Here is a 25,064-nt window from a genome sequence, read left to right as displayed (position 1 = left end):
AGGCTCACAGTCTGAGTCTTTATCTTTCAAGGCTCAGGGGTTTTAACCTGGTTTGTTTGTTTCATTCTTAATGCTATGCACATTTACTTAATTAACGCAGTGTTTAGTGTAGTGGCTTTTTGAGTTGTTTGTGTTGCATTTATGGTTTTGCTGTTGATGTAAGCACGGCTCTGATCACACACATGAGAGTCGCGGGTTCCAGTGGGGAAGGATGGGAGGACAGGCTTCCTCCAGGTTAGACTCTCGCTTTATTTCTGGACAGCAGCCAGCTAGAGCTGCAGGGCACAGAGGGGAAGTGATGTGTATGCAAACCACACTCCAGTGCAACTGTCTGGACAGGACGCAGGCGCACGCTGGAAGGGCAGGGAAGGAGAGGCAAGGGAGACCAGCTACACCAGGAAGAGGTGTGCGCATACACGTACAGTCAGCTGCGGCGCTCTCCTCGAAGGCGGGGTTGTCCAGGCCGGGCTCCTCGGTCCACACAGGAAGAGGTGCAGGCGTCAAGTTTCTCTCACCAGGCAGGGTGCCCAAGCAGTCCGTTTCTGGGGGTGAGGTGCCTGGAGGATCTATTACAGTGGATCCAGTTTCACCCTCAATCTGTGTTGGAGCTTGACTGGTTTTCCTTCTCTCTAGATCAACTCTCCGGTGAGAAGCTCCAGGACACCTAGAAAGGACAGCAGGTGCTTTTCAGATGCTTTGAGAAGGAAAAGTTGAGTAGGGAGGGCAGGGAGGGAGAGTAGGCGGGTTAACCAACAGTGTACACCTGAACAAATACACAGCACCTGCTTATGCTCAAGGGAGCCTGAAGTATCCACAATTCAGCACACGGTTCTGATCCTCATCTCTGTCCAAACTAAGTTCTCTACCTGGCAGGCAAATTCAGGAAAGGCACAAAGACAACGACAAGCCAAAAGCCAATACTTAGGTAGACACTAGGTGCCTGGAAGTATCCCAAGAGTCCTGTCTGTCTGCACTGGGAGGATAGGTGTGAAATCTGGACCAAACGGTGCTTTTCCCAGGCCAGGGGTGGCAATCTGCAGGCTTCTTCATGTGGACGTGCCACTGTGCCTGCCACACTGTGGGCAAGGACACACGGGAAGCCTTACAACAGGGCTGAGCACACGAGACAATGTCTTTCCGTAGCTTGTTAAATGTGAATCTCAGGACAGGCTGCGTGAGCTGAACGAGAACTGCTACCAAGCTTTTATTTAAGCAAACAGCAGGCAGGAGGATCATTTATACTCAAAAACAATGACATGTATAGACAAAAGTCCCTCCTGCCGGTCTTTCAGAAGGAGGCCTTGGTATACCTACACTCCTTTTACCTGTACACTGGCTGGACACGGAGACCAGGAACATGCAATATGAAGGGTGGGAGATATGGACAGAGTCAGCGATGGGCCAGAGCCACAGCAGACCACACGCCGAGGGTCACAGACTTGCATTCGATGACAGTATTTAAAGATTCCAAGACTTTCACCATCATAAAGTACAGTTCAGGTTCAGTTAAAACTGAGAGCTAGCCTGGGCTATAAAGCAGCACATTCCCCATGGAAACCAAGCATGTACATATAGATATAAAACTGCTTCTGAGCCCTAAGAAGGATGAACAGGACAGTGCGCCACCCCTCCCCCCATTTATCGTGTCCTATACCCCTCGATGGAGGGACACAGCTGAGTCTCCATCTTGCTCGCTGGGCAACACTCCGGAAACTGTTCTTGAGAATGCCTGGCAAATAGTTTTGAAAAAGAGATCAAGGAACACAAGGCCTGTAGGTGGATTAACCAGAAAACACATTTGAAAGCTACCTCACGATAAGGGAAAGAAGTGGCGGCAACAGAGTGGTGTGACTGAAGATCTGAGTTCTATAAACCCAGCAACTGATAAAGGGGTAACATGGAAGTAACCCCCTCCCCAGGAGACGTCTACAAAGAGGCGTCTACAAATGGGGAAAACTGTCACAAAGAACACATCAGCCAGGTGGATCATATTTAGCAAGCTCTCAAATCACTGATGAACAAATGTATGGGCTGATGAAAAGAACAGGCACTCACGCAGAATGAACACAGGTGGCCATCATTACTCAAAAAAGTGTTGAGCGTCCTTAGCCATCCGAGACATCTTCTCACCCCAGTGGGAATGGCCTCCAAGAGAACACACAAGTGGCCGCAAGCACTGGAAGGGTGTGGAGAAAGGGGGCCTTTGATTTGTTGTGTCTGACAACGTAAATGTGCAGCCTCAGTGGGGGGTCAGGGTTGAGGCTCCTCAAAAAACCAGAGCTACCCACAGAAACACCAAGTGAAAATCAGAACCCAGCTACACCACTCTTGGTACACACGTCTGGCGTATGTGACATCAACGCACCAGAGACACTTGCGCATCCCTTTTTAGTGCTATATTATTCGCAGTAGCTCTGAAATAGAACCAGTCCTAACATCCATCAATGACGGATAAAGAAAATGGCATGGTACACGTGATGAATTTTTCTTCAGCCATGACAACTGAAAACCACGACACCCGGCAGGAGAATGGGTGGAGCTGAGATCACACTGCACAGTGAGTCAGCTGCTGAGAAACGGCTACTGCACGCTCTCTCACGTACAATCTCGTGTGTGGATAAGGTCAGGAGAGTTACCTGAATGTAACAGTCCTACAGGGTATACAACACCTATCCTATTGCTATTGAATATGTTTAAAAAAAATGAATTAAAAAAATGGAAAACTCTAAGCTTGCTAGAAAGGAAGAAGCAAGCATGCTCACATTCCTGATGGGACAGGCAAATCTTTAACAACAGGAAACCACCCACAGACCAGGAAAAGACTAAAATGGCATCTCGGGAAAACATGGGGAAAAGGCTTCAGGGGAGGAAGTCTATAGATAGAACCTTTGGGAACACCCACGCTTCAACAGGATGGGCCATAGCTCAGTAGCCCATGGCAGGGCCGTCGTGCATGTGAGCAGAAGACAGGGCCTGCACAGAAACAGCCAAGAGAGCCAGCTGCGACAAAGGACAAACGGTAAGACCCAGGGCTGTAGGTGTGGCCTGAAGCAGGGCTCTGGCTTAGTATGGCTGAGGTCCTAGTTCAATCCCAGGGACACAATCTTGAAAGATGCAAGAACCAACAAGTGTCAGTCTGAGTTGAGTGACAACCCAGAGTGTACACCTATGCTCCAAGCACTCAGGGGACAGGGTCCACAGAGAGATGGCCGAGGCCAGGCCCGGGCCAGAGCACTGGCATTTCTGTCAACATTTCTGTCCCTAGCTGGCTTTCTACTGCTGTGATAAATACCACAACCAAAAGCAGCCCGGGGAGGAGAGGGTTTATCCCATTTCACAGCTTACAACCCATCAGTAAGGGAGGTCAGGACAAGTACGTGAGGCAGGGAACTAGACACAGGAACTGAAGCAGAGGCTGGGGAAGACTTCCTCTTCGTGGCCTGCTCAGCCTGCCTTTTATACAATCCAGGACCCACCCACCCTGGGGTGGTAATGCCCACATCAATCACTGATGGAGGTGGCTCCTCAGTTGAGGCTCCCCCTTGCCACAGAACCTTAGCTTGTGTCAAGCTGATAAAAAACCAGCCAGCATAATAGCAAGCATCCTAAAAAACAAAACACAAACGAACAACAACAAAACAACAACAACAACAACAAAAAAACCCAAAACCAAAAACAAACACTGGAAATCACAGAGTCTAAGTGGAAAACCAAGTTAGGGCGGGCAGCTTGACCCAAGCCTGGGTGTGTGAGAGCGAGGAGGGGCTGCTAATGGGTTTCAGGCTCCTTTCCAGCTGTTGGAATGTTTGAGAACCTAGATGATACACGGCACTGGGAGCACACAACGAAGAGGCACTGACACATGCCCTTTAAAGAGGCGAATTTCACATGTGAAATGCAAAGCAAAGCCGTTCAAAGGCCAAGGATGGAGCAGTTCGGAGTGGGCTCGAACGGAGAAAATCTCAGGACCACAGCCTCCTCAGAGCCATGCCCCTTGCTCGGTACACATAGAACTGAAGCACCAGGAGGCTGCGCTCTGTTAGTCCCCATAACAACCAGGATGTGCACAGAGCTCCTGCATCCTCCTCACAACTGTTCTATTAATACACACGGTGCACTTGAAACCGAGCTAAGCCAACATCACAAAGCAACCGAATTGCAGGGGTATAGTCCAAACACACTCTGATCAGATTTCAAAGGCTTCTAGCATTTTCCTCAACAGCAATACTAAGTTTATTTCTGTGGAATTCTTTTTAAGTCTTAAAAAAAGCAAATTGAATTTGTTCTGCCAACAAATACTTCAAAACACCACTATGGAATATCAGGGCTAACCAGACCTAAGTGATCATTAAAAACAAAAGGCTGAGGTGGGTACGGTGGCATGTGCCCGTAATCCCAGCGTTTAAGAGGTGCAGGCAGGAAGATCAGTTCAAAGCTAACCTAGTTGTACAGAGCTCAAAGCCAGCATGGTTATGGGAGACCTTCTTAACACACACACACACACACACACACACACACAAATGTGCAACAACAAAAACAAGGTGGGTGTGGTGACGCCTTTAGGAAGAGCCGGGTGAATCTCTGAGTCTGGGGCCAGGCTGGCCAGGCCAGGAAGGGCCATCTATGCTCTTTGGAGACTCTGTCTCCAAACAAATAAACAAACAAGCCAAACCAATGGTGGGAGGAGATAGCTTGAAAATGCTTGCCTTACAAGCCGGAAGACCTGAATTAAGTCCCAGAACCCATATGTGTGGTGGCGCATGTGTATAATCCCAGTGCTGAGATTACTGAGCCAGGCAACCAGGCAGACCCCTGAAGCTTGCTGGCCAGTGTGAAACCCTGCCTCAAAAACAAGCAAACAAAATATATAACAGGTGTACAGTGCCTGGGCAACACCACACCACATGAGGCTGTCTTCTGGTTTTACATGCACGTGTGCACACAGACCAAAACAAAAGGACCCCAAACCTCCAAGATTCAGGTGTGGGAGAGGGCCATCCCAACAGAGCCAGGTGTGGTACAGGGTCATCCTAAGAGAGGCACGTATAGCCCAGCTATTCAGAAGCTGAGGCAAGAGGATCATTTGAATTCGGGAGTCTGAATCTGGCTCAGGAGCACTCAACAACAACACAGACTCCTGCCTGCATTGCAGGGGCCACCTAGTGTGTCCAGGACACTAGCACAGAGAATTTAAAGCAGTCAGTAAAGGCAATAGACTAGAAGTGTGCGCATGGCTGAGACCACACTGGTCCAAGTGGAACTCTGGTGCTGGGGACAATGCAGCTGGCCACAGGCTGCGAGCTGCATGGGCCACACCAACCCCTGATTAAAAGGAAACCAAAGGGCTCAGGTAGCAGCAAAGAGCCAAACAGAAGGCTGTGAACCTGCTCCATGATCTCAGCTCTCTGAAGGAAATCACATGTAAAGTAACTTGTTTTATGCTACAGGGACATCATTCCCTGCTACTAGGTGCACAGGAGCATTAGGAGACATGACGCAGCAGAAGGCACTGCGCGTTATGAGCGGTGTTAGTCGTGGTGGGGAGATGGCAAAGCAGTGCTTGCTAAGCCCCGCGCTAGGAGACTGAAGCAGTGAGCAGCTTAGGATCAAGGAAAATGATAAAGACATACAAAAGAAACAAAAATCAGTTTGACAGAGAGCAAAAGGACCTAGCAAGGTTACCTGAAGTCTCCCCTCCATAAAAGCAATGAGAAGACTGGAGATGTCATCAGAACCAACTACTGAATTCTGGAAAGCAGCAAAAGGTGACAGCAGTCTGGAAATAATAGATTTAAGAAAGGTGGCAGGTGGGCGGGGGGAGCTGGCTCAAGTCCTGCAAACCTGAGCTTGGACCCCAGAACCTGCCTAAAAGCCTGGCGCTGATGGAGTACTGTAATCCTAGGATGGGGGAGGGGTTCACCAAAAGTGTGCAAGGCCAGCTAGCCTACCCTTCACAACAGCGGACAGAGAGACAGACATGAGCAAAGTAATTTCTCTTGTCCTCAAAATTAAAACCAAACCAAACCAAGCCAGGCCAGACTGGCAGAGTGCTTGCGTAGCAGATCGGGCCCTAGGTTTAATTCACAGGACTTATAAAGAGATAAAATAAAGCGAGGCACGGTGGACCATGCCTGTAATTCCAGCCTTGAGACTTGAGCTGAGGCAGGACTAGGGGTTCCATGCCAGCCCGGGGCCTACAATAAGAACCTGCCTCAAAAAGACTGGTGCTCAGTGAGCTGACGCACTGCAGTGCATAAGCTACCCAGAGCTGGGCATGAAATAAAGAGGAAGTGAGCAGCAGGCACAGGACAGGAAGCAGCAACACAGACAGACCGAAGGAAGCCCGCTACTGACGCTCAGACAAGGGCAAATTTGTAAAAACTCAAGATGTGTGGCAAAGCACTTCTACGTGACCGAAGGCCAATAGGCGAGTACAGCTCACTGAACAATGAAGGAGCACTCGGTTCAGCACACGGGGAGCCCCAGTGCTGAGGAGCACGGTGAACGAGATGGGAAATCCACTGAGCCCACAGCACAGAGAGGAGTCGGCAGACTGCAGACACAGGCTGCTTGAGATGGCCCAGGCTATGAAGTTCGTAGCTTAGCCCTTGCATTATGTTATTGTTCGTTTTGAATGTTAGGTGTGGAGACTGACTGGAGAGACTAGAAAGGAGAAGTGCAGTCTGTACACGTGATGCTGTTTGCCAAGTACCCAGCACAACTGTTTGGTCATACGTGTTTGGTATGACACAAAGGAATCCTGCCCTAATAACAGTTTTGAGACACACAAGAAGCCTAGTATGAAGATGTCATGACAGTACTTTGTGTGTTAATTTAAAAAGAAAAGATGCATCACAGAAACAACAACAACAACAAAAAGACAGGAAGGCAGGCAGGCACAAAGAAAGAGGCCCAAGCTATTATTCCCACACAATTAGGCCTGACTAAGATTAGCACATTCAAGACTCCTGTGAGCCCTCGGACTCTGCCTGCTGGTGACTGACGGAGACACAGATTATAAAGCCGCAATCCCTGCTTTTCCAAAGGCACACACCCTACTTTCTCTTAGCCCCTGTTTTAGGCAACACAGCTTGGGTTCGAGCAGTTTCTCTGTAAACCTCCACATTTCACGGGTTTTAAGACTTTTTGTTCCCTCCGGTGTAGGGAATCAAACCCATGACCTTGTACATGCTGAGCAAGGGTCTCACCCGCAGTACGAGGTCCTCACTCCCCAGCTGAGGGACTCAGTTTCTCACTTCTCAGTTATTGCTAATGAGTAACGTGAGATCCCTTTGTAACACTGTGACCTTGGGACTGAACACCCACGCACAGCCACGGGCCTAGGAGAGGCTGACTGCTCCTTACAGCAGAGCAGTGCACAGACTCCACAGCAGCGGAGCCTGGTGCACACAGCAAAGTTTAAACACGAGCACGCGGTGACTAGCTCTGCATCTTCACGTGCTGTGAGCCGACAGGATTGGGTCAGTCTGCGTCGTCTCTAGGACTGTGTGTGCTGTTCTGCATTGGACCTATGCTGTATCGGAACCCAGTGTGATATGCAATGTACTGTTGGCCAGAGTCAGCGTGGCCACACAAGCAATGCTCAGAAACAAATACACTTATTTCTTTCACTTGATGTGAGTCTAAAGACATGGCTGCTACTGACTTATTCATGTGTGTGAGCGAGTGTCTCTGTGTGGGCGAACTGACCATGGTGCCCATGGGGGGGGGGGGGGTCAGTTTTCTCCTTCTACCCTGCGGGTTCAAGGGATCAAACTCAGGCTGTCTGACACAGTGGTAAGTGTCTTTATCAAAGAGCCCTGGGGCCAGTTTGGGTTTATATGGTATATTTCAAAGGCCAAGTCTTACTAAAACCAAATTCTAAGACTCAGAAGCTAGTCAAACAAAGAACTTACTTAACACGTGAGACAAATGTTTATTAGAACAAAAATCACCCCTAAACATTTCTGCTCGAATTCCTAGTTCTTACTCAGTTGAGGCTCTCTCAACATAGAATCTTCAAGAGCTCAACAACTTAAATCAGCCAACTCATTTCCACCTTCCCCACTCGCAGAACTGCTGTTTTCACTGACTGTGAGTTAGAGTTCTGGGGTATATTTAACCCTTCACCTCTCTTTTTGTTGTTTGTTTTGTTTGAAACAGGTTTTCACTACGAAGACCAGGGTGGCCTAGAACTCACAGAGGTCTGCCTGCCAAAGGCCAGTGCAGCCCTGCGAGGCCTTCACCACCCTTAGGTAATTGGACTGACTCCAGTGTACCAACCGTGCATAGTGCTGCAGTAAGGGTCTTCATGTACAGCTCTTCCGTGTGAAAATAGACTAGACAAAAGAATTTATTTGCATTTAGTTCCTTCCCTCCTTCCTTTCATGCCAACACCCCTTGCAAAAGGACTCTAATGTTATCACCTGTCACCCATTTGAGTTTAAATTGCATGGTATGGTGAGGAAAATATTACTAAGTGGTGTTTGCTTCTGTGGCTTCCATATTCATGCTTTTGAGGCATATTACTAAATATGAACCAATGTGACTTATTTATTGCACCTCTTATTTGATCGGGTTCGTGCATTTACGGGTGCTCAGCCTTAGCAAATCTGTGCTGGGATTATAGGTACCAGGGACCATTCCTGGTCCCCGGGTCTGGCTATTGGTCATAGCGGCTCTATACGCTTCCTTGGTGCCTCTGATGCTCCGTGCTTACCTGTTTTTAAGATGTGCCTCTAGGTCACAGCGCTGCATTACATCTTGGCACATGGAAGAGAATGGACACAGAACCAGTAATTTGTCCAGAAGCTTATGGACCAGGATGCTAGATTTCTTACACAACTTGAAATGAAGCCGCTTGCGGTCCAGCGGACAGAAATCCTTCTCCTGCAGGAAGTTTCGGAGGCACTTGTGGCAGAACGTATGTCCGCAGGGCGTGTCGAGTGGCTGCAGCAGGGGCTGGAGACAGATGTGGCAGACGAGGTCGTCGTCCACCTCTCCCTGGTAGTTGTACAGGTGGTTTTCTCTCGCCCAGTGCTGCTGGCCACACTCGAAGCACAGGGGGTCTAGGGAGGAGGCCGAGGAGGCCCGCTCCACCGGCACCATCTCGTCACTGGTTGTTCCCATTGTGAATCAGCAGTTCTCGGAGCCTCATGGGTCCAACACTGGCCGGGGGGTGAAGGGGTGTTTGCCTAAATCCAAGTGCAAACAAATAAAAGTAATCAATTAAGACAGAAAACCAGACAAGTTTCCAATAAAAAGTGTATTAGAAACAAAGCAGTAATAAAAATAATAAAGGAAATTAATTTCCCCAGTGAGTGAGAAAGGGTCTCTCTGCCAAGGGCTGGACAAAGAATTTGCAAGCCAAAGCAGAGGCACACTATCACCCAGGGGAAGAGGCACAGCAGGAAGAGCAGCCGACTTGTGCTACTGACTGGTGCACCCTAGCACCTCATTGTCCCCTGGGACTCTCAAGGCTAATTAATCAATTATGCTGCCTTGCTCCTCCACCAACTGGTGTCCCCCTGCACATCGCTGTCCCCTGGGACTCTCAGGGCTCATCAGTCCCCAGGGCACCAGCAGTGTGGCCCTTGCTATCGGCTCGGCTCCTTACTCTGCCTGGGCTGGGCCTTCAATAAAGGCAGTGTCTCTATGCAGTCAAGGAGAATTCTGTTTGCCAATTAAAAGAAGAACACTTTGCGCCACATTACGGGCAAAACACATTTTAAAACATGTATGATTTGAATACTCTCCCTATGCAAAATAAAGGGAAAGACACATTCGACTGCACATCAAAATAACAACATTTCTGCAAACTCTGGAAACGCTTCTTATGCTAAAGGGGGAAAATGCTCCAATTCAATTAGACACATGAAGGAGGCTATAAATCACTTCTGTCCGTTCGCCCACTTCTACTTGGTCTTATTACTCAGAGCAGCTAGCGAGCTGTGCATGCGTGGCTTCACTAACATGACACAGCAGCCCCCACCTGCAGGCGAGGCCCAGAGGATGCTGGCCTCTGAAGGCCTTTGTCCTTACTGCTAAGGCACTAAGGGTTGAGAACTCAACTCCAAAGGCAACAGCTCCCTGCCTCCCCCTTCTGCAGATACTGGCAGAGCCTCCGATGTTTGCTGAAGAGTGAACGTGGGCAGGAGAGGCAGAGAGGACAATTATAGAGCCCGTCATAAAAACTGCATGGGATGAGCGCTCTGGGACATAAAGTCAAGGGCAGAACAGGATAAGAACGCAGGAGAGACTGGGAAACTGGCTTCTGATTGTGGTTGGCTTTGTGGTTGGGAATATTTTTTAAAGGTGTGTGTGTGTGGGGGGAGCAACCAAAAACAAAAGTCATAAAAACTGTGCTGCTGAGTTGTGACAGGAAGCATCAGCCAGAGCAGGGATGTGGGTGTGGGCGTGGGATAAAGGCATCTCAGGAGAAAAGCACACCACACAGCCACACAGCCACAGGGCACAGCGCACAGCCAGGACACGGGAAACAGGCAAAACATCTCAGGCACGAAACGCTCTTGGGAAATCTAAAACTGGGAGCCCCTTCCCTAGAACAGAAAGGCGGTGGTGCCACATGGATTCCCTGTGCTTCCTTTTTTTTTTTTTTCCTTTTCTGAGACAGGGTTTCTCCATATAGCCCTGGCTGTCTTGGAACTCGCTCTGTAGACCAGGCTGGCCTTGAACTCAGAAATCCGCCTGCCTCTGCCTCCCAAGTGCTGGGATTAAAGGTGTGCGCCACTACCGCCCCGGCTTTCCCAGTGCTTCCACAGTGGTAGTTTCTCCAAGTCACATGCTAGCATTTGCTATTTATTTATTTAGGGTGTGCCTGTGCGCACCGCACATGTTGAGATCAGAGAACTTACAGGGCTCAGTTTTCTTTAAGCAAGTGGAATCTGGGGATTGAAGTGAGGTTTCCAAGCCTGGAGGCGGGCACCTGCTAAACCACGTTGCTTGCCTGTCCATGACTGGTATTTTATGTAGAGTATTCATTTTTAAAACAACATAAAAACTGGACAGAGTGGTGCACACTCAGAATCAAATACACCTACTTCAGCAAATAAATAACAAATATCAGATGTAAGGGATGTAACAAGGCTGGCCATGACTGGGGGCAGGGTCTGAACACGGCAGTTGCTCTGTCAGTGGAGATGCACAAGGTGAAGGAAAGTGACGGCGCGAACCCAGAATTCCCGCAGCCTCTGTTTCCCACCTCGTTCGCAAGAAAGCTCTCATATCCTTTGCTCTTCTCTGATGTGACAGTGTTTATTCTAAGTTTTCTTTTCCTCAAGAAAATATATGGTACTGCTAGCCTCCCACATAATGACTAAGACAACACTTATCTTAAGACTATTATGTTTTAGCTGTTCCCTAAGTCTCTATCTTTAGTTCTTTATTTTCGTTTTATCACAAAATCTTTTCATGAGGAAAATTAACATAATAACAACTACATTATCTCCACCCACAAAACATGTCTTTGCTGCCATGAAATAAATGCTGAAATAAATGCTCGTTTGAACTTGCAGCACTATTAGGAGCACAGACCCGGGAGTGGGCCTGGGGCGGGGGGGGGGGGGGGGGGGGAGGGGTCAAGTCCTTGCTGGCCACTGACCAGACTCAAGACCTCCTGTGTGTCAGCTGGTGACAAGGGGCCACAGGAAGACCAGTAAGCACCATGCGTGCCCAAAGCATTAGCTATTGATACAGTAAAACTGGGACCAGTCTGACATTTGTTCAACGCTAACAACTTACAATTAGTGAGAGAAGAAAACCCTAGTTCTTCCTCGATTCCAAACGGTGAATGGTGAACTAAGTGATTTCAGCAAGAGAGAGGAGGATTTCATGAGGTGAGTTCTGTGCAAAGGAAGGCAGGCCTGGCCCCACTTCCCAACCCCCATTGTGCCCATCAGCAGGCCTAACAGGGTCTCCCCCCGACCCCTTTCTGCCAGAGTCCACCATGAGCTTTACACACTTCTCAGGGTTAAGCCATGTGTCTGAGAATCTCCTAACTGCCCTAGCGCCCGGAGCTTGGTCCTAGCATGATGGCGTTGGGAGGTGTCTAACAGAAGTGTTCAGGTCACTGAAGATATACATATACCTGGCAAGAACGGAAAGCAACCATGCAAGACCCTGGTTAGTTCCCACGAAGGTGAGCAGGGCCACCCACAAGCTTAGGCTGGAGAGAAGGAGCAATGGTTAAGAGCCTTTCTGCTCTTGCCGAGGACCGGGGTTCCATTCCCACCACCCACAAGGTGGCTCGCAACCATCTGGAACCCCAAGGGCTCAGGCTCCCTCTCAAGCACACACAGTGCACATAAGAGCTGGCAATGCCCGGTGCTACCAATCATGCCAACCGGGACACACATCTGCAGTCCCTTTGACTCACCAAGGCCAGCATCTGAGACTACACCCCTCCTTGTCCTCCTCAGCACACTGTCCTCCGTGAAGTCCCCTCCCCTGCCAACTCTTGGGGTGACTCCTTCCCCACCAGCAGTTACCACCTCTTTACACGCCCTCATTTTATTTCTACATAAGGTGTTTGCTTATGTATCTTATTTTGTCTCTTCCAGGAGGGGAAAGGATGTTCCTTTTTAAAAATGTCTCCATAGTTTGTAATTTTTAAGTCTGTTGAGAGTCTCAGGCGCCCTGGTTGCCCTATCCCACCCTCTTTATCTCCCTCTTGCCTCTTGTCCCCATTCCTCTCTACTAGTCCCTTTCCCACGTCCATGTCCTTTTGCTTCTTTTTGTGGCTCACTGAGCTTACCTGACCTGGGTTTGGATCTACCCACTGGGGCCCGGTGGCTCAGCAGTGGGCACACAAACACAGTGCCTCCCCCAGGATCGCTTAGCCAACAGGCAGTATGGCCGACTGCTGACAGGCCCATTTCAGGACGTCACAGGGCCGGGGAAACCACGGCTGCCCTGGCTGTGTGCTGTGGAAGAGAGCGCTTCACAGCCCTCCTCCCGCTCTTCTGTAATGTTCCTTTAAGAGCGGGTGGCATGAATGCCCTGTTTGGGACTGCCACGTGACCGTGGCTTATTCTCAGCATCTTGAGCAGCCATGTTCCTCTGCGTTCACTGCCAAGCGAAGCTTCTTCGACCGAGGGTGGTAGCAACAGTGGTCTGTGGCTGTAAACCAAACCATCTAGAAGGAGCCTGGAGCTAACAGCAGCAGTGAGCTCCCCCATTCCACTTCTTGGTACATACTATGCACTAATGGAAACCTTACAAGAGTGTGAAGGGTGTGAGTGACTGTGCAGGCCCACAGGAGGAAACTGTATGTTTGTGCCTCCACAGAGCACTGGGGCTGACCCTGCAACTAACTTACAAAGACCAAATGCTGCCCATTTATCTCAAAGGCTAAGGAAAAGGTTCCCCACGAAGCAAGCACTGCTCTCCTTATAGTTCACATGGCCCGCAGCTCTGACAGCTGCCTTTCAGGTTGTGAAACTGTTTGAGCTCAAGATCCCGTCACCCACTCTGGAAGTTCAGCAGTATATGAAAAAACCAAACAAAAACAAAGAGAGAAACTTCCCAGCTACCACAGGACACAGCGCTTACAGCCCTGTGCATCATGACAGAGAAGCAGAAAAAACTAACTTCCCACAAAAATCTGCCCGAGAATGTTGAAATGGCTCCACTCAGAAGGAGAGCAGCGGAAGGGAGGGACCACAGACCCCGCCACAGCCAAGCAGCTGCACCATGGAACGCTGCTCGGTGATTGGGCCCATGGCGCTGTGATAGTGGAAGATGGCAGGCAGGTCCTTTACAAGGAAGGCCTGGTGGTGCCCTGGTCCCTCCTTCACCACAGAGGGAGCATATCTACTCTGCCGTGGCACTTCCACCCCTTGCCCAGAGTAGCAGGCAGACCGAAGTGAAGCTCTCAAACTGTGGCACAATGATGAACTGATTGTCTCTGGTATGGGATACATTGAACTCAAGCAATAATGGGGAGGCCTTCCTAGAGCATAGTTCTACCCAGGGCCTCTTTCTGCCTGAAGAAACATCTGGATCCTTGGCTGTATAAAAGTAGTTAGCATGTTATATGGGAACTTCACATAAATTCTACTCTTGATCAACCTTTCTTTCCTAACACACAATACCGAGAGCTAGGAAACCATCAATAATAAGTTTCAACAGTTCCACAGTTACGGTTTTCTCACTTTTGTGTCCAAAACTACTTTAGTGCATCCAGCTAGCTACTCATCTCCTGTCCCCTCTCTCAGCAATATAAGAAGAATCAGTCAGGCAGTGGTGGTGTACTCCTGTAATCTGTAATCCTAGCACTCTGGGAGGCAGAGGCAGGCAGATTTCTATGTTCAAGGCTAGCCTGGTCTACAGAGTGAGTTCCAGGGCAGCCAGGGCTATACAGAGAAACCCTGTCTCAAAAAAACCAAACCCAAAAAAACAAACAAAAACAAGAAGAAGAAGAAGAAGAAGAAGAAGAATCACTTTAGACTTATTTTTAAGTTGCTACTTGTCATTAAATGTACCCCTATTTAATAATCTACAAAATTTAGTAAGCTGAACAAACAAAATGCTAGACACTGTGAAATTAAAGCTCAGAACTCTATGCCAGTTGGGCCATGTGGTCACTCCATAAAGCACTCCTTCATCACCACACTCATCCACTGTGTGATTCCTGATCACACACCCTGGTACCTCGGCTTCCGTCTTTAACCAGTAGCTGTGGCCAAAGAGTTATTGGTCATATATACATACAAACCCAGGGCGATTTAAACGATCTTTATTTATCGCCATCATTACTATGTGTGTGCACAAGCACGTGTGAAAACACACCCACACACTCACTGTTCCACAACACACGTGTGGAGGTCAGGAGTGTTCCAGAATCGGTCTTTTCTTCCAGCTTTGGATAGGAGCTGATCTCAAGCATCGGGCTGTGTTTCGAAAGCCCCTGAGCCATCTTACCAGCCCACTCCACAGCAATTTAATTCAGAAGTGCTTATCATCTTTTTTTTTTTTAAAGGACTGCATTTATTATTTTATGTATCTGAGTTTTTTGCCGGTATGTATACAGGTATAGTACACGTATGCCTGGTGCCCAGAGGCTTTGAATGGCTGTTAGCCAGCATGTGTGTGCTGGGAACCGGATCTGTGTCCTCTGTAAAAGCTGCAAGTGCTCTTCATCACGGAACTATCTTTCCAGCCTCAATTGTGTTATCGAAGTTCAAACTCAGCTATACATCAAGTTTGAGGCCAGTCTTCTATATATTAGATCCTGTCTTTAAAAAGCAAAAACAATACAAATGCACACAAAAAGTCTCTGTGGAAAGAATGCTATTGCAGAGGAGCCCACAGCACATGGCTCCTTCCCAGGGCATGCCTTGCCAGCCTGCTGAGCAGTGGCATTCCTAACATCTCAGACAATGCCACAGCCTCACTGGCATCCCATAATATACAGTGGAGAGGGGCAGGGCACTGTGGTACCCGATGCCTTGGTTTTATCGACGTTATCTGCTAAGGTGATATAATGTATTTAAATGCTGCTTTATAAGACACTCAAAGGTAAGGGTTCAAATTTTAATCAAACAATCGCCTACTTTCTTTCAGCAGATGAAAGCTTTCAAACGCTTAACTCCTAGGAGAAATCCTTTAAAAATTATCTTCAGAGAGCTGACAAATTATTTAAGGCTTTAAATGTCTCAATGTCTATTTCCTATAATTTTGACTCAAAATTGCACAAGGTAGGAAAGGTCATCGAAGAAGTGGTGATTTGAGTTAGGGCCCTAGGTTTGAAAGCTCAGCTCTGCCGGTCACGTCACTGATCCAAAGTGCCACTCAGACGCCTGCCAATCTCGGCCCGTGCCTGTGAAGCAGAGACAGCGTCGGGACATGACATCACTGTGCAGTAATGTATCACTGCCACAGAGCATCTCGGGGCCAAGGTAGCACTGATGGGAGAGGGTGACTAGGAGGCTCACACGGGACTCCTGGTTCTGTGCCACGAGGCCTCGCCTGCCCCATCACATGACACCTGTAAAGGGGCTGCCAATCTAGAGCACCAAGTCACTCGCACACCGAGCTCCATCAGTCTAGAGACTGGTTCAGCCACACAGTCCTTTCATTTTGGCCCAATAAGGAGCACTCAGTTTTCTTTCCTGCTATCCACTGTCACGTCGCCACGGAACCGATCTAAGTCCAGTCTGTATGGTGGCTTTCCTTTCTCTCTTGCGCTTGTTCTGTGGTCACTAAACATCTGACCTGAAAATTCCTATTTTCACAGCTAAGAGCCACATACTAAGGAGTGGTGGGTCACACAACGGGACACTTCGGTATGTCCATCACAGCATATAATGTAATGGTAACACTATACTATTACTATTACTATAATGTAAACAAAAATAATTTTCTCAGCCAGGTGGTGGTGGTGCATGCCTTTACTCCCAGCACTTGGGAGGTGGAGGCCGGTGGAGCTCTTATGAGTTCAAGGCCAGCCCAGTCCATGAAGTGAGTTCCAGGACAGCCGAAGCTACATAGTCTTGAAGAAAAATTACCATCTAAAAATAATAATATTATTATTTCTCCCAGACTTCCCACTTAGGGTGCTTTGTAGGAACCTCAGCTATTGACAACTATTTCAAAGGTGTCACAGGAGATCAGTGGCAGCAGAAACAGATCTTCCATGGCAGAATTTACCAGACTCAACCTCACATTTTCCATTTAAAGAACAAAAGCTACAGAAGAAGCAACTTGCCCCCCCCGGCACGCAGAGTGGAATCAGCAAGATGCTGCCTTTCTGCAATCAGAGCCACACGAGGCAACACGGGAGGTGGAAGTAACCCATCGGGATGGGCTCACGGGGGCAGTATCCGCTCATCGGAGGTAGAGGGAGGTTAAGACTTCATTACCCTCACTTAAACGCCACAGCTCTCAAAGTGACTCGATGACGCTGATAATTAGAAGAACAGACCTATGCTATTCAGTTTGTTCCCGTAACAGCTTATAGTCCATGAGACTCATCTGATCAAACGGCTTTGGACCAGACTTCAAAGGCCTCCCCGTGATTCCCCATAGCAGCCCAGGCGCTCAGGTCAGGGATCCTGCAGGCCTAGGACTTACTCTGAATGACTTGCATGTGTCAGCGGAGGGCCTGCGGAGGCGGAAAGCGAGCAGTCAGAGTCTACAGCTCTACAGCGGGAGAGAGAATTCTCACTGTGCCACAGTGCAGCATCCATGCAGACACGCCACAGACACAACAGCCTTTTAAAATAAACATGACTAATGCTCCATGATTGGAAATAGAATGTTTGCTGTCAGACCAGAAATACAAAGAGGCAGGATGCACCCCAATTACATTAATTTCCCAATTTTCAGAACCCATTCAAAGCTCCAGGTTTTATGTTATTATTTCCACAAATGATTACACCAATTTACTTTTTTTTTTTTTTGACACCTCTGCTAGGTAACTTTCACAAACAAAATATATTCAAAGCAAAAATCCTTGTCTCCATTCTCTCTTTCATTCTTTTCTCTTTTTCCCACTCACTGAGGATTTATGAAGTCTGTTGCGGCAGTGCATACCAGCAGTGCCAGCATTGGAAGGCTCAGGGGAAGGATAATAAGTTCAAGGCCAGTTTAAGCTGGAAAAGTAAGACCTGCCTCAAACACCCCTTCCCCCGACAAACTAGCTCAGACTCTCCTAGGACTTCTGGCTTAGTAGTGATAAAGGTTTAAAGAAACAAGAAACTTCTGCGGGGACAGCATAAGGGTAAGATGCAGCTGCTAGAGTTTCCTGGTATCATGGAGGATCTGCAAGGATTCGCCACCCAAGGAATCAGATTTTCATAAGGTTTACAAGATTGGGTTTTTGTTGTTGCCACCAGAGATTGAGTCATGGTCATTTCTGAACTAAGTTTGTGTTGTGGCGGCTCGTCTGGGTTCAAGAAAGGTACTATGGCCAAGTGTGAGTTTGCTAGAGGTGTACCACAAAGGCTGTGGGGGATTTGAAGCACAGGGTTGGCGTGGTAGTGACCCGCCTGTGGGAACCTAGTAAGCTGGGTGGAGAGATTGTGGTTCTGAGTCAGAGCCTCCACGAGATAAAAACAGGTTGGCCATTGCCCGCCAGTGCATGGCCGGCTTCGCCCACTGGGGCAGAGAGTTGCCTGCACAAGGGCAGGAACGTGCCAGTTTGTTTTTAATATTTCCTGCAACATTTGGTTGGAGTATTGGTGCAGATAAATAACACATGTGTGGCATCACTTTCTTAATGCTGATATATGCTCAATGCCTCATGATGCAATACAAATATATTCTTACCACTGAACTGTACCTCAGCCTTGTATTTTAAATGCTGTAAACTCAAGCTGTACAGATCACACAAAAGCAAGGGAAACAGAATCCTAAAGGGCAGCTAGCTTTGAATAGGGCAGTCAGGAAGGCATTGGGCTAAAATTCTTCTGACTGGAAAAACAAAACAGGGGCTGGAGAGATGGCTCAGCAGTTAAGAGCACTGACTGCTCTTCCAGAGGTCCTGAGTTCAATTCCCAGCAACCACATGGTGGCTCACAACCATCTGTAACAGGATTTGATGCCTTTTTCTGGTGTGTCTGAAGACAGCAACAGTGTACTCATATACATAAAATAATAAATAAATCTTTTAAAAAAAAGAAAAAAGAAAAACAAAACAAAAAACCCAAGCATGTAGACAGTTGCTTGGGATTATTTTATGTGTGGGGGTGTTTTGCCCACATAGGTGTCTATGCACTACATGAATTTGCTGTGTTGGCTCAGGCCAGAAGGTATTGGATTCCCTGGAACTGGAGTTACAAATGGCTATGAGCTGCAGTGGGACTGCTGGAAAGAACCCGGGTCCTTTGCAAAGGCAGCTGGTGCTTTGAGTTGTCTTTTCAGCCTCCAGAAAAATATTTTCCAAAGGTAACGCTTACAGATATCAATTCAAGAGTAACAGGGATTGAAACATTTTTTGGGGGGGGAGGGAAACCCATACATTGCTCACAGGAATCAAACTTGTGCTTACTATCCAGAGCAGTAGCTCTCAACTTTCTCAGTGCTATGAACCTTTAATACAGTTCCTCACATGGTGGTGGCCCTCAACCGTAAACTTTTGTTGCTGCTTTATAACTGTAATTTTGCTACTGCCATGAATAGTAATGTAAATATTCCAAAGGAGCTGCAAGCCACAGGTTGAGAACCACTGATCTACGGGGTAGTTTGTGTAATATATATTCTTTTTTACTCTGGTCTGGTTATTTTGGGTAGTTTTTTGTTTGGTTGGTTTTAGTTTTGCCTGTCTTGTTTTTAGTTTGCCCACAGGAAGTAACTGAACAGTGGTGACAAAAGAGAAGCAGGTAACTCAAGAACCAAGACAGTATGGTCTAAGAAAGTCAGCGGAACTGAGGAGAAAAAGCATGGGATGGGGTGGGGGGAGGGCAGATGTGGCTGTTCAACTTCTGATCACATTATGACAGTCACACCCCTGAGCTAATCACGGCAGTGGCTGGTGGGGATCCCTCCGGGTAGACCGGGGTCTCTCACATGCAGGCCTAACAGAAAGAAGTACTGGAGTGATATAAACAAAGAATTTAGAAAAGAAGAAAAGAAAAGAAAAGAAAAAGAAATACTGGGGTGAAATGAAGGTGGGGAGGGTAACCCTTAAGGAAGAATACTTTCATTTTCGAAGTTATTGAGACATGAACTTTCTTTATGTAAAGAAGCTGAGGAAGTTTGCCAGGGGGATAGGGTATTAAACAGGAGGCCCTAAGAAAACACAGGGACATATGTAATAAAGCTTTATATGAAGGGAGAAGTACGGTCTGCTGCTGTGGTGGTGATGACAACGGAGGTCAGAGGCCGTCACTTCTCCTACTTTCATTTCCTCCGAGAATGTGATTTCTACCTACCCCACTGGTGCAGTTCCTCACACAGCTGCCTCTGCCTTGGCTGCTCTCCTAAGTCTTTCTTGAACTTTACCCCGGGAGTCGTTGCTTTCACAATCAAAACTCTGTGTCAAGGTCACCAGTGAATTCCACGTTGCTAAATCCATTGCTTAATTCCCAGTCCTAATCTTATTTGACTGCCTTGTCTGCAAGATTTGACACAACTGATTATGTCCTTCTGCATGAAACCCTTGCGTTTGGTCTCTCCGAGTCACATGCTCCTAATTTCTCTCCAGTCGCTCTTCCTTGGCTGTCTCCTCATCTCCAAGGACTTCTCACTGGGAAGCATCCCATCGTGGGACAAAACTTACCTATCTACTCTCCTGTCGGGGATTCTTTGGTCCAGTGCTTATTCATGCGGTGTGTACACCCGCCTCCTGAATTCCAGTTGAGGAGCTGTCTAGCCAGCGTCTGTCTCTCAGAGGTTGTGTAGAAACTTTAGCTTCCCACGTCTAAACCTGAGCGCCACCCTTAAACCTGCTCTCTTTCAAGTTTCTCTGTCTCTGTCACTCAATTTCTACCTTCCCAGTTGTGTAGGCCAAAAATCCTGGAATCACCCTTGACTCTTCTCTTGTCATCAGCAAATCCTATCATCCTCAGAAGCAAACCATTTTGAAGCTGCCTTGACACGTATTTGAAATTGCGTCATTTCCCGTAGCAGTTCTGTCCAGCATGGCTCCCTCGCCTCATCACAGGCTTGGATGGCTTCAGGAGGCCTCTCCCCGTTTCTACCTTTACCTGTTACTTTATTCTCCACACAGAGTCATCTGTTAGAGGCAAAAGCCCATGGTGTCAATCCCTTCAAGGTCGCTTTGAGGACTTTCTGCTTCCTGTTTTTGTTGCGCATGGAAAAGATCTGCTGTTCCACCAAATAATCATCAAGTCAGGGGAGGCGAGCAGCATACGGACCCAGCATACTGACCCTGCATGCCGGCCCACAGAGGAAACTGAGGACACCAGGTCGGGAAGACTATTCCTCTGACAACCGCTTTAAAATCCCTTCGCCGCCCCAAGACACAGCAGACACTCACTAGCTTATCTTACAGTGCAGTAACTCAGGGGCATCCCCTTGAGTGCGAGTGTGGAGACATGATAGTAGAAGTCTCCTGGGGTGCACCCCAGCGACCTTTGCCTTAAGCAATAAATAATAACGATCACATCCTATGCAGAAGCATGATGGGAAGTGTGATACAAGCTTGACCAGGGAGAACACAGCTCCACCTCTGCCTGTGCGGCCACCAGGGGACTAGGTCCCTACCTTCCTGGGGAATCTCTCAAGGGAGTCGATGTGGGGAGGTAACAGTTACTGACTGCTCACTGTGTGACAGGCCTGATGAGACCAGATGAGGTTACAGGTGTAACCCACATGATGGCACCAAGTTGGGATCACTGTCACCTTCTTCCTTACTGTTCAGATGAAGAAACTATAAGAAACAGTAGGCAGCTTGCTAAGATCCCAAAGCTGTGGCTGATGAAAATGGGACTCAAATCAGGGAGTCTGATTTCGTGATTGCAAGACACACACACACACACACACACAAACGTGCGTAGACTTTAATCAAACAATACACAGAGATTGCACATGGTATGCTTTATAAACACATATGTACCACCACACATACATATATACATATATATTTTACATAAATAACTGGATGGCAGACCCACAGGCAAATTATTTCTTTTATACTGTTAGCATCTGAGTGACAGGTTTTTAGAAGAAACCACATACTCCTATTAATACAAGGGCCACAATGCTAGAAGGAAATTGACATTACTGATTTACATAATATACTTTTAAAATGTGTGTGCATGCATCTCTGCGTACCATGAGTAGGCCCCAAAAGAACATTGCACACTGAAGTTACAAATGGCGGTGTGCCGCCCGAGTGGGGGCTGAGATTAAAGGTCCTCTGCAAGCCCCCTTTACAACCATAAATCCGACAGCTGTTTCTGCATTTGGATAGCAAAATCAACCTGAATGAGAACAAAACTGGGTAACAGCTCAAGTCTTGAGCATTTGCTCGACTCCTCCAAAATCCACCCAAAAGCACTCACTAATATTTGCCTCAGGGCACAACATTTTTCAGATACAAAAGGGTCCTCAAAGAAAGGTTTTAACCAGGCTTAGGGCTTTCTTCCTAGGCTTTGCACATACAGACCTCAGTCAAGACTCTTTCTTCACTTAAAACAAACCCACCAACTACGGCCACTGAATTGTAATCACTCAGCATCTAGACTCTCGCCTGGTCTTTTTGGGTTAGTGGCCCCAGGTTATACACCTAAATGGTTACAAACCACTACCTGGATATCTCCTAGCATTCTCTAAGCAATCTGAATTTCTGTTTCTAACAAACATTCAATTACATAAAGGTCAACTGGCAATGTGTATTTACAAACAGTGATAAAAGAAACCGTAGAAGCCATAAAGTCATCAAACAGAAGTAGCCAGGACTTGCTTTTGTCAAGTCCAGTTGCTTTCCAGAAAGCTATTTAGTGGGTGGGTGTTCTCTGCTTCCTGGTCAGTTGTCACATGAGCAATCTCAGTCACACTCTGGGCCCGCTACAATCTAAACTGTTTGGTTTCCTGACCATGAAAACCGAAGGTTCTGTCATAAACCAAAATGGCCCCTCTCAAAAGCGGTTTCTGTCTGGACCTCAGAGCTAGGTGGCAGCAGGGCTGGGGGAGTATCCACCGGCCATGTGGACCCAAAGGATGAGACTGTGCGGAGCCAGGAATCAATCTGATCAGTGGTGCTTGCAGTTTGGGTCGGAGAAGCTACAGTGGGTGGCTATGACTGCAGAGATGGCTAACTGAGCAGTGACGCCACTGACTGAGAGTGAACCCACGGACTGGACAAAGCTTGGTTCTAAACAGGACTTCCACCCAAGCCTGGACACTGCAGAAAGCAGTAAGAGCAGAGGAAGGGCTGAGTGACATGGAGCGCGGCACTCAGGCTCGCTAGGAGTGCCCTCTCTTGAACCCATAGCAGAGTGCTTGCTCACAAGCCCCTACCCTCCTCTGGAGGACACATGGGCAGTTAGAGGTTGATGGGAGACAGTGAGACATTTTCAGGACCTCAGACATCAGCGTGGTGCTCGTGCTCCTGTGAGTGATCGGGCACGTGGGCTGAGGGACATGGCCTTCATGGGATCATTGGTCGCAAACAAGCACAGGACATGCAAGTAGGAGGAAAACTGACCAAGAAGGGGACCAATCATCGTGGGCGGAAGGGGACAAAGGAAAGGGTGTGAAGAGTATATATGTTAAATATACACGCAAAACATCATAACAAAATCAAGTATTATATATAATTAATATAAGCCAATAAAATTAAAACAATGAAAATTATTTTAATAGAAAAATTTTCCACAAATTTAGGGGGAAAGTGAGCATTTGCCACCCCTTTTTTCAAAGTAAAGCGCTATGATTTGGACTTCAAACCCAAGAAACATCTATCCAAACATTTAAACTTTCATGCATTTGGTTAACGGGAGAAAACACCATCTGAAGACTACTACAGAAATCCTGGCAATCTTTTGGGTGCTGTTTCCATGGAAACATCAAGATGAAGAACCCATAGCATTATCTTGTTTCTTCTCATCAGTTAGCTAGCATGGTACACGCCAGGTGCGGAAGTTAAACCCAGGAACATTCACAGGTCACTCAACAAACATCAGCTGATTACATGCTGCAGGCCAGGCACCAAGCTTAAGAGATAGGGTCGCTTTGACTAAGCAAATAGTCCCTGCCCTCACAGAGATTAGTCTGGTACAGAGACTTTAATTAGATGGTGACACAACAGAAAGATAAGGCACATACAATTTAAATTTTTTAGTAGCCACATTCAGGAGAAACAGATGGTATCCACTACAATATGTAACAATCTTTAATCTAATATATCCAAGAGTATCAGTTACTGTGTAACCACTATGTGAAAAGAATACTGAACTATCATAATACTTTCTTCATGCTAGGATTCTGAAATCCAATATTTATTTTAAAATTTTATAGATTTGTTTGCTTGTTTGTTTGTTTGCTTAAGACAGGGTTTCACTGTGTAGTCCTGGCTGTTCTGGAACTCACTCTGTAGACCAGGCTGGCCTCAAACTCAGAGAGATCCACCAGCCTCTGCCTCCTGAGTGTTGAGATTAAAGGTGTGTACCACCACCACCTGGCTAGGTTTATTAATTTTTATCTTATGTGCATTAATGTTTTGCCTGCATGTATGTATACGCATCATGGGAGAGCCTGTTGGATACCCTGAAACCGGGGTTATGGATGGTTGTGAGTCACCATATGGGTGCCTGGATGAACCCAGGTCCTCTGTAACAGCAACACGTACTCTTGACTGCCGAGCTATCTCTTCAGCTCTGCATTATCCTGTCATATCCTGTCACTGTCACATTCCAATTGGTACTACCTAAGTTCAAACACTGGACAATCCTCTAGGGTTCTGCTACTGTCCTGGGCAGAACAGATAACAGAGAGACAGAGACAGAGAGACAAAGAGAGACAGAGAGAGAGACAGGAGAGAGAGAGAGAGAGAGAGAGAGAGAGAGAGAGAGAGAGAGAGAGAGACTATGCATAGTAGGGAAAAGTTCCTTCTTTCAATAAACTCAGAACTGACCACCAGACTAACCCAGAGGAGGAAAGCGTCTGGGCACAGAAACAGGCATACAGTAGAGTTAGTAAGTGGGGAGCCTTGAATAATGCAGTGGGCGGCAGACTGCCAGATGCTGAGTGTGTGCAGGATTCTTCCTCCGCCTCATATGCCACAGGACTGGGTAACTAAGTCAGGGACAGGCATGGCTGACACGGACAGTCCTGCCTCTGCTGAGCTGGGTGCCTGTGTGCTCAGACGGTGGTGGCCACTGCTGCAGTAGTTTTGGGAGTGCAGAGCACCTTGTTCAGCCTCTGCAATATGCTAATACCCAGAATCGTGGCTTCCTGACTCTGCAGTTTGGCTTGGGACATGTCTTAAGTTTAAGGCAACCTGGCCCAGTCTCGGTAGCAAGGAGCATGTGAAACTTTAGTGGGTTAGATCTTGGTTACTTCCAAAACAGGGCACAATGTTAACTCTCCCAGAAGCACAGAAGAGAGAAAGCTATAAAAGTGGAAGTTGAGGGCAGTGG

The 25,064-nt window shown here is 47.5% G+C and overlaps 2 protein-coding genes across 4 annotated transcripts in view; one reads left to right on the top strand and one right to left on the bottom strand.

Moving 5' to 3' along the window:
• The window catches only part of Insr (insulin receptor), a 900,533-nt gene extending 895,360 nt beyond the window's left edge, over window positions 1-5,173 (top strand). The window contains exon 22 of the transcript XR_007975038.1: window positions 5,164-5,173. The gene's annotated coding sequence lies outside the window, so the exon portion shown is untranslated. The remainder of the gene's footprint in view (window positions 1-5,163) is intronic.
• Lnx2 (ligand of numb-protein X 2) overlaps window positions 1-25,064 on the bottom strand; it is a 62,984-nt gene that overhangs the window by 18,783 nt on the left and 19,137 nt on the right. For all 3 annotated transcript variants that reach the window (XM_052168342.1, XM_052168341.1, XM_052168343.1), the window contains exons 2-3: window positions 8,720-9,194; window positions 423-664 (exon numbers count right to left, since the gene is read on the bottom strand). In XM_052168342.1, coding sequence (XP_052024302.1) covers window positions 423-664; window positions 8,720-9,129 — 652 coding nt within the window. In that variant the 5' untranslated portion in view covers window positions 9,130-9,194. The remainder of the gene's footprint in view (window positions 1-422; window positions 665-8,719; window positions 9,195-25,064) is intronic.

Source organism: Apodemus sylvaticus, chromosome 22, assembly GCF_947179515.1.
Source record: "Apodemus sylvaticus chromosome 22, mApoSyl1.1, whole genome shotgun sequence".
NCBI lineage: Eukaryota > Metazoa > Chordata > Mammalia > Rodentia > Muridae > Apodemus > Apodemus sylvaticus.
Note: the sequence above shows the minus strand (reverse complement) of the source record. Positions and strands in the feature narration are given on the sequence as shown.